Source organism: Hypoxylon trugodes (genome assembly GCF_022578975.1).
Source record: "Hypoxylon trugodes strain CBS 135444 unplaced genomic scaffold F4822scaffold_5, whole genome shotgun sequence".
Lineage (NCBI taxonomy): Eukaryota > Fungi > Ascomycota > Sordariomycetes > Xylariales > Hypoxylaceae > Hypoxylon > Hypoxylon trugodes.
The window spans coordinates 1,022,549-1,034,711 of record NW_026250020.1 but is presented as its reverse complement, the minus strand read 5'-3'; the positions used below and the strand labels follow the sequence as shown (position 1 = coordinate 1,034,711).

The window sequence follows — 12,163 nt, the reverse complement described above, 5'->3', positions numbered from 1 at the left end:
GCCATGAAAAACGGAAATTAATTAGGTACCTAGGTGTATATGCCATCCTCTGTGAATTAGGTACGGTACCAACCCCCTAGGCCGAAGCCTGAACAAACGAAACCACAATGGTGTTTTGATGGCGACTAATCCCCTTGGGCCGGTGTATGCTTCACCGAATCGCCACTGGTCCACAATTCGCGGCATCTTGCATTCCACCGTGCGTCTCATCACTGTCTACTGTAAGGACAAAAAAATTAGCAAGTTATTTCTCTAGTCAGGAAATTCAATAGGCTACTTGGGGTAAAAGACGAAATTGAAATCCAGAATCCAGGGAGAGACTTACCGGGGCGACGACCACATCGGTCTACTATAAAGTAGGTACCTAGATAGGTAACGGGATCCAATAAGTGCCTACGTACTTGTCAGACTTTGCGAATAGGAGAATCGTAGGGTTGTAACACTTACCAGTAGATGCAGTTTACTTTGCTTCTTTGTTGAAGGCCAATGTAGGAGGGTGGCGTAAAGGAAAAAGCAAAAAGACGAGACCGTATACACCCTTTCTGGGGGATATGAGGTACCTAGTGAAAAGGAAAATATACAACAAACTGAGACAAGCCCCCCACTTTGTGGCTTGCCCACGGACGGACCCCCGCAGCTGGGGAGGTGGTCCGGATTACCAATCTCCTTGATGTTGTGGGTGGGGCCTTATTGCCCTCCCGTATGTTCGAGCTTAGCCTGCAACTCCTCGTTCTCCTTGCTCTTGGCTTCGAGCGCCGCCTTAATCTCGTTAGTCTGGCGTACTTGGACCTGGAGTAGCTCGTAGAACATGTCAGTGAGTCTGTCGATGTACGACTGGACTCCCGGATCTTCAAGGTTGCGAGGCCTCTCAAACATCTTCTGTAGCTGGACGTTGGCCTTTGCGAGAGTGTGCTCGCGCTCTCGTAGATCCTCGGCGTCCCCGCGAAGCTTCTCCTCCTTCTTGATCATGACGGACTCGAATTTCTCGAGGTCGGCGCTGGTGCGGAGGTGGCGGAGGTACTTCTCGTTGAGCTCGTCGTAAGCATTTTGGAGCTGAAGGAGCTCGGCCTCTTTGTCTCTGAACTGGAACGAGAGGGCCTGGTAGGCTTGCGAAAGCACCGAGCCTCCTTGCGTCGAATTGACGGGGCCGGCTTGCTGAGGGTCGGGGTTATTGGGTGCCTATGTGTACGGCGAGTTAGTACAGGAAAAAAAATATTTATGGCCAGGCAAATGGCTTCACGATTAAACTCCATGTATGTTTAGGGAAGTAGGAAACTTACAACCTCGGCGTCTTGGGTGGCTTGGTTGCCTTGGCCTTGCTGAGAGAAGGATCTCCAAGAATCGCCGCTCCAGCCTCCCCGTCCGCGACCGCGACCACGACCACGACCACGACCACGGCGGGCGCCGCGGTATTGTTGATTACCGCGATCTCTACCCTCGGTGCTTCCGATAGGATCCATTGTTCGGAGAATTGGATGACGTGAAAGGGGAATGACGAGGGTGAATTGGGGTGCTCGACTATTGACTCCGATGCTATCCTGACGATACACTTTTATCGGCGAAGCGACTTAAGTGGATGAAGGAGGGAGTGGTTGGATGGGTAATGTGATTAATGGGTGAATGGAATGAATGTGTTTACGCCGGATTGTTTTGTGGGAGAAAAGGGTCCTGGTCAAGGTGAACAACAGGAAGGAGTGCACAGTTGGAGGGTTGCTATGGAAAGAACACGCAAACAATGTTTGTTGTAATCAGTGGGATAACACTGTAGTTTTTACAGCGACTGCTTTCCATGTGTGGCTATTACATTGAACATATCTAATTTTCTATACATGGTATCCTAGGGATCTATCAATGTGCACTGCGGCGTACTTCATTACCTATATACACAGTTCCCAAATACACTATCGAAATCAGAACAAATGCCCAATTCTGCATCCAAAGCATGAGTAAAGCCCAAATGGCGACAAAAAAACAGCCTCTATTCCCTCCATTCATAGATCAGACCTCCCTCATACATCTACCACATTCACATCACCCATTTATCTATGAATGTAAAGAGCACCTATATTAGGTAGTCCCTAGACTGACGTTTAAGCCTTTAATAATTATACAGTTGACCAGTTCATGTCCCAAGAGATTCGATGGAGATACACAGAGCATTCTCTGGATAATATTGTAGTAACTTGGCCATACTTCTCTCTCGGGACTGTACTCTTATTCTTCTCCTAGCTGATCTCCTACTGCCTTAAAATGATAGCTACATTCTGAGATACAATTAGCACTCCTGTCATAGATAAGTGAAATATAGTCGACACCTACGATATGTCGCATCAAGTATTTCAGAGTCCTTTTCTTAAGGGTTCCATCTAATGTATGAGGTTCAGAAGAATAGGGGAACATTAGGTAAGCTTGTTAAGTACCTATGTACCTAGCTACTTACATAATTTCTACGAATTTTCTGTGCGTCGGGGAAACAAAAAAATAAAAAAATAAACTCAGATGTTAGTACGCGTAAACTCATATAGTTTTCTGCAAAGACGTAAGCGCACGGCGTGGGAAAATAGTATAGAACATAAAATGTTTGATTTGCTAGAAAAAGGAGAGCTAGTCAGAAATTAAAAACAGTTAGACTGAAAGGGTACCTAGGTACATAATCATGTGTGTTTGTACGCACTGCCCTTGCAGCAAGCTCGGCGATTAGTAATTGGTTGTCTGCAGATAAGTGTGGGTCATGTGGGTAATAGGCGAAAATAAGATAACCCGCAGTGATTGGCCGGAAAGGGACTAGTGGACAAAATAGCAAAGAGTTTGCATTAGGTTAGGTGCCTTACCAACTTAGGTACAGTGGGATTGTTTTTTTTGTCGCCGAAAACTTTCAGGATAAGATTTTCCCATACACTAAACTTTTTGCCATCCCTCCAATCTTCCCAAGGTTCTTTCCTTACCATCACAATTTTGTCCTTCCTTCTTCAATAGAAAAGGAACAGTGATTTGGGACTGCCTCTTGGTCATTAAAACCATCTTGCCTCTCCAACTCACACCTTCTCTTTCTATCTTCTCCATCATCACTACACTCTCTCATCCTCCCCTTGCCCCCAAGGATTCCTAGCCCTACTGCATCCATCGTACCTCCTACATATCCAGATAGACCTTACCTATCTGGGTAATCACTATCTGCACCTCCTACCCGTGGATCTTTCCCAGGTACCTTCCACCTACCCTACTAGCCTACGTACACATCACCACAATACCAAATACAAATACATACTTCCTCCTTCATACTTCATTCATCATCCCCCCAACACCAGTACATACCCTCGTATTTCCCCCCTCTCAATCTCTTTGAGTACTTGGGTCCTGCAATACACCTAGGTCAGACACATCGCATACTGACGAAAGAGGAGGATCGAAAAAAAAAAAAAATCAGCATCTTTTACATATTGATGCGATCTGGATCTGAGTGATCAAAATCAAGATTTTTTTCCTTCTCTTCTTCCGCCAAAAAACTAATTGACCTTTGATCAAAGCCAACGTCTAGTCGCGCATTGATTATTGATTGACGTATTCATTGAGGACCTCTAATCTATTGCATGCACGCTCTCGGGAATCTGATCTGTTCTTTGTATTGCGTGCTGCGTACAAAACTCTGGCTCTAGACTCCTCCACCTGGACTTGCCCGTCGCTCTGATCCTTATTGTCCCATTCAAGACAAATATTCTTTCATTTCACTGCTCCTGGACTCGACATTAGGACTACCATTGTTAGCGCAATGGCGGACAATCCTAACCTTTCAGCGATCCTCGCTGCTCTTAATGGTGTGTCTGCCTGTTCTTCTCAATCTACTAACCACCAAATCCTCTCTGATGATGGTCAACTGCGAATGTCTTCTAACTCTTCTTTGGGCCATGTAGCCGTGCAGCAGAATGGCGCATCTACGACGCCTACACAAGGCCAGAACCCTTATGCTGTACCCAACTACCAACAACCTCTCCCGGGTGCACCTCCTGGTGTCGCTGGTGTCTATTCAGCACCCCAATCGATGCCCCCTTCGATGAACAATCAAGCCCTTCCTCCCTATAACACGTCTGGATACCCTGCCCCTGCTCAGACTTCCGCCGTCGGAGGTTATGATTTAAGTGCTATCAGACCTGTCAATTCCGGTACTGTCAACATTGGAGATGCAATTGCCCAGGCTAAGAACTATGCAACTGAGAAGGGTTTGACCCCGTATGAACGACCGCCGGCAGATGCCTATCAACATGATGCTCGTACTATGTCCGCCAGGCATTATAGATCTCGCTCTCGCTCGCCGCCTGCTCGTCGTGACGCGTTTCGTGATAATGTGAATCCCTACAGGGATGAACGACGCAATGACCGTGGTGGTGCTCATGTTCGTGACTATGGTCGCGATCGCGATCGCTCAGGCTCTCCCGAGGACTCGGAGATAATCAACATCGATGCCGGCCTTGTGGGCTTAATCATTGGTCGCCAAGGCGAGAACTTGCGACGTGTTGAATCAGAGACTCTCTGCCGAGTACAATTCATGTCGGCTAGTGGTGAACCCGCTGTGGTCCGTCAGTGCAAAATTACCGGACCTCGTGCTAGACGTGCCGAAGCCAAGGCGGCAATCAATAGAATCATTGAAGACAGTGGCATGGGCGCTATTGCGCGCGCCGGCCTAGACAAGCAACAGCCTAACCGTCGCGATCCCGCGCATGCTCCCAACCCAAGTGCGTTGCGAGAAGGTGAGGAATGCATGCAGATCATGGTTCCCGACCGTACAGTCGGCTTGATTATCGGCCGCGGCGGTGAGACTATAAGAGATCTGCAAGATAGAAGTGGTTGCCACATTAACATTGTTGGCGAAGATCAGAGTGTGGATGGTTTGCGACCTGTCAATTTGATCGGCAACGCGGCCGCATCAACCCAGGCAAAAGAATTGATTCTTGAAATCGTTGCGAGTGACAGTCGTAATAACAACAACAACAATGACAACAACAATAATCGACCCCGCCCTCAGAGAACTGAGCATGTTCGTGACAACACTGGTAGCAATCCCGACAAGATCAATGATGCTATCTACGTGCCTTCCGAGGCTGTTGGTATGATTATAGGCAAAGGTGGCGAAACCATCCGAGAGATGCAAAACACTACAGGCTGCAAGATCAATGTGTCTGGTTCTTCAGGACCGAATGAAGTTCAACGTGAAATTGGCCTAGTCGGATCTCGTGATGCAATCAGCAAAGCGAAGCGTGCTATTGAGGATAAGGTTGATGCCGTGGTAAGTCCCAGGCGTTTCCAGACCCGTGTGAAGCATATACTTACAAATAGAATAGCGCCAGAAGAACAGTGGCGGCAACCAGAGTCGTCCACCTCGAAACCAGCACCAGCGACGTGATTGGGACAATCCTAACTATGCTCAGCCAGCTAGCCAGGCAGCAGAACCTCCTGCTGCAGGTAATTCGTCTGACCCTTATGCGATGTGTGAGTTGCACTTTTATAGGCTTCTTTTCCCTTTTTTTTGTCATCAACGTACTAGGCTGACTCTGGGTATAGATGGCGGCTATGACCGTTATGTAGCACTATGGTATTCGCTTTATGCTCAGCAAAACTCGGCAAACCCTCCTCAGGGTGAGGCACCTCAGCCTCCCGGAGCGTAAACATTTCCCACCGGACTTGCACACCACCGCCGCTCCGTGACTACAATCTATAGGTATGCCTCTACGTGAAGACCCTTTTTTTCGCTTATAGAGAAAGGGTCCCATACCTGAGAAGAAATGGGCCATTACTCAGATGTCTTGGCTGGCTCGCCATCAACGTCTTCCAAGCCACAAAACAACGAATCGATGACATTTCCCAGCCCTGTCTCTACTGACCACTATCTGACGGCACCTTCAGAGCTATATTCTTTATAACTTCTCTGAATTATGTCAACTTTGCGCCACTTCCCCGAATTCCCCTTCTATTTGCCATTTCCTTGTGATTCTTTCATAATTTCTTTGCAGCAGGTATTTTTCCTGCAATATGATCGTGGGCTTCAAAAAGCTCGCGACAATTCGACCGACGGACTACGCCCGAATTTGATATAAAGAATTCATTTTCATGAGTACCCGAATGATGATACTAGCTCAGATAGATACGGCCTGATCACGTTCCCGATCATTTTCAGCATTTCGGTTCATTAGGAGGGTGCTAGGGTGGTAACTTTGTAGCAGGATCTGGCGTTCCTAGGTGCAAGGGGGATCGGAGGCGGATGAAAATTTGTGAAAAAAAAAGTTATTTAATTATTATAGGCGGTGATTTTTTTTCGTCGATTTCTAAGTCGGCGAATGGTCGAGTCGTCAAATCGCTGGACAAAACCGCCTATACCTTTGTTTCTCTCATACCCGATATCGGCGATTCGAACAGGATCCTTCCAAACGGACGAACAACCAGAAAGACATCGTATAGCATATGATCGACTTCTCGGGAATGGAAACAAAGTCGGATGAATGAATGGACGGATGAAAAAGGGGTCGGATGATTTTTTCTTTACTTTTCACTTTTTTCGCACATCTTTGCACTTGGCGATGCCCCTTTGTCGGCGGGCAGTTGGTCGGTCAATTGTCGTTGCATTATGAGGAACACCAACAAGTTCTTCATTTTTTTTTCTACCTTTTCCTCACCAAAACACCAATTTTTTCTATTCGGTTGGCAGGTCTTTTTTCAGTTAGGAAAAACAAAAGTCAACGTCTGGCGTACGAGGAGAATAGGGGAAAGGAAGGGGGTATCGGAATCTGTATAATAGCACCCACCCCAAGTCGTTAGCAGGGTGGAAGGGGACACATAGCTACGGGTTTTCAGTCCTCGTCTGCGATGCTTTCTCAGTAATTGATTGTTCAGAAATTTTTGGGTCTTTTTCTAATTGTGTGCTTCGTGATGAATTCGTATAGAGTTTACGTGCAAATAAAGACAGTCATTTTCAAGAAATTACTAATCTCTTGACTAACAAACTCAGGAGCTAGACATAGTATCGGTAATCATGCTCTCATTATTAATATCCTCAACTTTATTCCTTTGTATCATCATGCCTACCACTCGACGCCATTTCATCCACGTTCCCTTTTTCTTTTTTAATTAAATTTCTGCTATCACGAAAAGCATACTCGTAGTTTCACTATCGTACTACACATTACCGTTGAGGTAAAGACACCAAAGCAGATCTCCACCCTGTGGTTCACATACCTACCACATAAACTCATCGCTTATGAGTATAATTGTTGAAATCCACGCCGGCCAGTATTAATGCAAATTTGACGCGAAACTTTAGATTGAGAGGTCGTCACCCCAGACCTCCTTGGCAATCTCTACCTCCAGCTTAACCTTAGCCCACTGCTCATCCTCAGTGAGGTCGTTGCCCTCAGACGTGGAGCTGAAACCACACTGGTGGCTGAGGCAAAGTTGCTTCAACCCCTTAGAGCAGAAAGAAGCAGCCTCGTTCAATCGCTTAATGATTTCGGTCTTTTCTTCTAGATCGGGCTTCTTGCTGGTCATAACACCAAGGACAACAACTTTGTTTTCGGGCAGGTGTCGGAGTGGTGAGAAGTCACCCGATCGGGCGTCATCGTACTCGAGGAAGTAAGCGTCGACGTTGAGGTCCTTGAACAAAACTTCGGCTACCGGCTCATATCCTCCCTGAGCGAACCATTGGGAACGATGGTTGCCACGACATAGGTGAATACCGATAGTCAAATCGGCGGGTCGCTTCGAGATGGCGGCATTGATGAGGGCAGCATATTGACGTGCGAGGACATTAGCATCGCCATGTCGTGCCTCGGCCTCAGCTCGCATCTTAGGGTCGCACAGGTAAGCTAAGTTGGTGTCATCAAGCTGTACGAAGCGCGCGCCAGCTTTGTATAGGTCGTCCAACTCTTCCTGGTATACACGCGCGAGGTCCTCGAAAAAGGGGTCCAACGTCGGGTAGGCTTTTTCGTCAATGGTCTCACGACTGTTACGGAAGTGAACCATGGTCGGGGACGGAATGCAGACTTTTGTAGTGGCTTTAGCACCAGCTGCTGCGATCCGAGACTCGAGGTACCTGAAGTCATCTACTTGGATGGGCTTCGGGTGGCCGATTTTGTCTACGACAACTAATCGTGGAGGCATAGTACCTCCCACACTAATGTTGGTCGACTGCATAGTGCCACGAAGCTCTACACCAGCTAAGTGTCTCAGGAAGTCGACGTGGAACCATTGGCGTCTGAATTCTCCATCTGTAATAGATCGTAACCCTGCGTCAAGCTGCTTCTTGACGACGTTGGCGACATACTCGTCCTCTGCCTCTCTCAGTTGCTCAGGGGTAATCTTTCCTTCAGCGGCTTGTTCACGTTTCTCGAGGAGTGCCTTTGGTCGCAAGAAAGAGCCGACCTGATCGGCACGGTATACGCCATTTGGGAGAGACATGATGTCGTGCAACGTGGGGTTCGAATACGACAGGTCGGTATCTAGGGTGAGTGGACCAAAGGAACAGAAACACGAAACTTAGTGAAATAAAAACCTGGTTACGCTGACCTAGGTATGTAGGTGGTGATCCGGATCTTATAAGAGGGCAGGAATTAAATAGTAAGGGAGGACTAGCTAGTAGTCCAAATATAACGAAATAAGATCAAGAAAAAAAAAAACTTCAAATTAGCTCAAGGGACCAAGTCGACGGTCGAGGTCATCCCAATGAGGGGCAGGTCACTTTTATTCCCTGGTGTCATAAAAGGACCCTTGAAAATGATATAGTAGGGCAGCTAGTAATGGGTAACCCCACACGTTCACTTGCCGCGAAATCTCTATCTCGTGCCGTTATGTCTCCAAGAGGCGTAGCGCTGTGGGCAGGCTCGGGACAAAATTGTTTCAATTCAAGTAGTGTTTCGGCGGCTAAACGAATAGAGAATCGCGGTGGGCTCTGGAGGATCGCACATACTGAGGAGAAGCTGTGCTGTTACTTGCAGGACACAGCTTTAGATCATACCTCGACTACTCGCCAAAGGCCCTAGAGACCCTAGCTGTTGTTTCGAGGGTGACCCAAGATGGGCCATGTCCGTCATGTTGGACCCCACGAATGTTGATGACTCGGAGTTTCCTCAGTCACGCACACGCATGTAAAACAAATAAGCAATGTAGATCCGGCAGTTGAAAAGCTGGGCCTTATTTGGATCAAGGTCAGGAAGCAACCAATTCAAGCACCTGTAAGATGTTTAGATATTTCAGAAAGGAGGTACGGGTAAGAGGGGATAAGCTGGGCATGCGGCGGAGTTGACCAACAACCCTCGTTCCGATTTGCTGCCCTCACTCGATCATGACCAATTCTCATCTCGAACGAGTTAACCGGTTGGCTCGTGGTCTTCACCGATGTAGATCAGAGGGAATTGTATAAGGTATTAAGGACTATATTAAAGATGCGAATAGGTCCTGCAAGACATTGTCGCGGGATGTGGGAAGCTCCCAACAGAGACCCCGGAACCTTGGAAGCGGGATGAAAAAAAAGATGAAGATAACAAAAATGAATTGGTTGTAGCAGTGAGTTAGTGGAGAAAAATAATGAATGGAGACCCCCAGTCACGCCTGTACGTACCTAGGATGTTAAGGTTCGGTGGGTTCATAGGGAGTTCGCACCTGCAACTGCGCCCTACAATTATTACAATAATTGGTTCAACAACAGGGATGCGGCTGCCTGGATTCGCCCAGATTACTGTACGTATCGTGATAATTACACGACCGTATACCACCGTAAGTACCTAATAATAGGTACATGTAGGCACTACCGTAAATTTGTACCTACCGCAGTCGACACAGCCAATTTGGCCTCAAACATAATTGCGACGACGACGACTTCTCAACGTTTCTGCTCTTTAAATATCCGCCCTATCAACTCCCACATTATTTCGCCTCGTCTCATAATCACACGCTACTAGTCGGCCGAGAAACGGGTCGCCATGTCGAATCCAAACCAACTTTACCTCCTAGCCGACCATATCAAACTATCGCTACTAGAACGGCAACGAGCGCAGAGCCTCAATCTCGATGGTGATTCCAAAGATGGACACATCTCCAGATCCTTAGACCAATTCCGAGATGGACTAGAAGCATTAGATAAAGAGCAGAAAAGGCTAGAAGAAGCCGGCGATGAAGAGTATGCGATTCCGATGCCATCGGGGTTATGATATATCATTTATGCCCGAAGACTATCATCATCTACAGACCAAAATATACTAAGATACTAACACATCTACAGTGGCGCGCTCACCATCTCCGATGCCCTGCCCGGTCTGCAGAAGCAATACAACGACCTAACCTCCCAATTCCACGGTTTCTCCTCCCCAGGAAGCGAGTCCACACTCACGCACCCGAACGACCCGACCTTAACCAGCGACTTCGAACACGCCACCACATCACCAACCCGCGACACTCCCGCAGCCGCATCATCATCATCAACCTCAAACCTGCGCCCCAAAGGGGCCCGCACATCCTCCAAAACCGTGCGCTTCACCGACAACCCCTCGTCCGCGCCCGCGGACACCGACCTCGAAGCGCAACTCTTCGGAAACCGGTACCGAGACAACCCCTCCGACGACAATATGGGGTACCGAGACGAAGCAGCCGGTATGGACAACACGCAGATCCACGCGTACCACCAACGAATCCTCGACCAACAAGACGAACAACTCGACGCGCTGGGGGCGAGTATTGCGCGCCAGCGCGAGCTTAGTATGCAGATTGGCGATGAGTTGGACGAGCATGTAGCTATGCTCGACGATGTGGATCGTACGGTTGATCGCCACACGTCGCGGCTCGATCGGGCGAAACGGCAGATTGGGCGTATTTCTCGGGCTGCGGGGGAGAGCAAGCAGATGATTTCGATTGTTATATTGATTATTATTTTGGTGTTGCTCATTGCGATTTTGAAATAAGTCGGCTGTAATGCATGGAGGAGGGGAAGAGGAGAGAAAAGGGGAGCAAAATGGGTTGATTTGGCTGGACTTGATCAATCATCCACCAAGTCTTTCGTTGTATCTGGCATGGCATTGGCGTAGCATGGCGTTTATCATGGAAGACCTATGGTTTTCTGATTTTGAAATGTGTTATATTATACTATTACAGTGGACGGCGAACCACGGACTTCGAATGGACTCTCTTTGGTATTTGTTATATATAGAATCATGGGCCACTTATATATCTATCTAATGATTCTAGATCCTCCATCCTACAAAGGCATATTGCTTTATATACCAACTCTCGAAAGTTATTAACAGGAGATAATAATCATGTTGATTACAGCATTCAAAAATCACAAACAAGCGAGGAGACGTTAGACTAATGTCAAATTGAGAATATGGCAGTATTCTCGTCTTATTTGTACAATATGAATGAAACCGCAATTAAGCCACCCTATCCTAACAACCGAACCATGCCATCATACCGTTTCATTTCGTCGGGCCCGCGCCATCTTTATCCATCAAATCGACTCTGAACCCATCAGCCCGTATTTTAATGTTATATGCCTTCATATCTTACAACCCATCACGCATGCTAGTGCCAGACTTGCTGGTCTCCTCGGCAGCGTGCTTGGTACGGTTCTGTAGGGTCGCGACGTCCTCTTTGCCGTCACCACCATGTCGATCTGCCTTGACGGCCTCCTCACTATCTGAGGCGAGCTCGGGTTTCCAGTGGCCTTTGCCAGCCTTCTGCTTTGATAGGAGGTCTTGCTTGTGCTTCTCGGGATCGTGGGAGTCGGTGCCATCTATATATAGAGGATCGTTAGCCAATGATACTTTAATATCAATCCCTTGCTTCCATTCCTTCACAAAGAAAAGCTGGACTTACGGCTGCTCTCCTTATATGAGAGGCTGGCAGAGGTAGTGGTGAAAGTTCGCTGAGCGATGGCTTGTCTGCCAGTAGCTAGGCTAGCAGTTGATCGGAGAAGCATTCGTGACGCCATTATGTGTGAATTGTTTCTGCTTGTGATTGAAAGAGTTTAGGGTGTTCTGGGAAGATTGTTCAATAGTAAAGAGGTAGTTGAAGTTGTATGGGGTCTAGAGGAGAGGGCAGCTTCCGAGAGGTAATGTGTAATGGTAGCAGTACAAGTAAGAGTCAGGGACAACCTTTATTAACCTCTATGTAGCTAGTTCAATTGGCT

The 12,163-nt window shown here is 47.5% G+C and overlaps 5 protein-coding genes across 5 annotated transcripts; 2 read left to right on the top strand and 3 right to left on the bottom strand.

Moving 5' to 3' along the window:
* Positions 1-687: 687 nt before the first annotated feature.
* F4822DRAFT_429080 (uncharacterized protein) lies at positions 688-1,460 on the bottom strand (the record flags this gene model as incomplete). Its single annotated transcript, XM_051461023.1, has 2 exons — positions 688-1,179; positions 1,281-1,460. 2 exons carry the CDS (start codon positions 1,458-1,460, stop codon positions 688-690), a joined length of 672 nt encoding a protein of 223 aa, XP_051314230.1.
* Positions 1,461-3,439: 1,979 nt separating this feature from the next.
* F4822DRAFT_247412 (uncharacterized protein) lies at positions 3,440-5,794 on the top strand. The gene is made up of 4 exons (XM_051454386.1): positions 3,440-3,815; positions 3,912-5,281; positions 5,337-5,484; positions 5,557-5,794. Exons 1-4 carry the CDS (start codon positions 3,770-3,772, stop codon positions 5,658-5,660), a joined length of 1,668 nt encoding a protein of 555 aa, XP_051314229.1. The 5' UTR covers positions 3,440-3,769; the 3' UTR covers positions 5,661-5,794.
* A 1,179-nt stretch (positions 5,795-6,973) lies between these two features.
* F4822DRAFT_247398 (UROD/MetE-like protein) lies at positions 6,974-8,611 on the bottom strand. The gene has a single exon (XM_051454385.1). The coding sequence runs from the start codon at positions 8,440-8,442 to the stop codon at positions 7,306-7,308; it is 1,137 nt and encodes a 378-aa protein (XP_051314228.1). The 5' UTR covers positions 8,443-8,611; the 3' UTR covers positions 6,974-7,305.
* A 1,260-nt stretch (positions 8,612-9,871) lies between these two features.
* On the top strand, positions 9,872-11,318 carry F4822DRAFT_247382 (v-SNARE). Its single transcript, XM_051454384.1, has 2 exons — positions 9,872-10,159; positions 10,262-11,318. Exons 1-2 carry the CDS (start codon positions 9,963-9,965, stop codon positions 10,935-10,937), a joined length of 873 nt encoding a protein of 290 aa, XP_051314227.1. The 5' UTR covers positions 9,872-9,962; the 3' UTR covers positions 10,938-11,318.
* Positions 11,319-11,450: 132 nt separating this feature from the next.
* F4822DRAFT_429076 (uncharacterized protein) lies at positions 11,451-11,965 on the bottom strand (the record flags this gene model as incomplete). Its single annotated transcript, XM_051461022.1, has 3 exons — positions 11,451-11,493; positions 11,542-11,767; positions 11,851-11,965. The coding sequence occupies 3 exons, from the start codon at positions 11,963-11,965 to the stop codon at positions 11,451-11,453; spliced, it is 384 nt and encodes a 127-aa protein (XP_051314226.1).
* Between the last annotated feature and the right edge of the window lie 198 nt (positions 11,966-12,163).

Coding starts and splice junctions, on each gene's coding strand:
- F4822DRAFT_247412 (XM_051454386.1), top strand. CDS start 3,770: ATGGCGGACAATCCTAACCTTTCAGCGATCCTCGCTGCTCTTAATG. Junction 3,816..3,911: donor GATCCTCGCTGCTCTTAATG/GTGTGTCTGCCT, acceptor TGGGCCATGTAG/CCGTGCAGCAGAATGGCGCA. Junction 5,485..5,556: donor GTCTGACCCTTATGCGATGT/GTGAGTTGCACT, acceptor CTCTGGGTATAG/ATGGCGGCTATGACCGTTAT.
- F4822DRAFT_247398 (XM_051454385.1), bottom strand. CDS start 8,442: ATGTCTCTCCCAAATGGCGTATACCGTGCCGATCAGGTCGGCTCTTTC.
- F4822DRAFT_247382 (XM_051454384.1), top strand. CDS start 9,963: ATGTCGAATCCAAACCAACTTTACCTCCTAGCCGACCATATCAAACTA. Junction 10,160..10,261: donor GAAGAAGCCGGCGATGAAGA/GTATGCGATTCC, acceptor ACACATCTACAG/TGGCGCGCTCACCATCTCCG.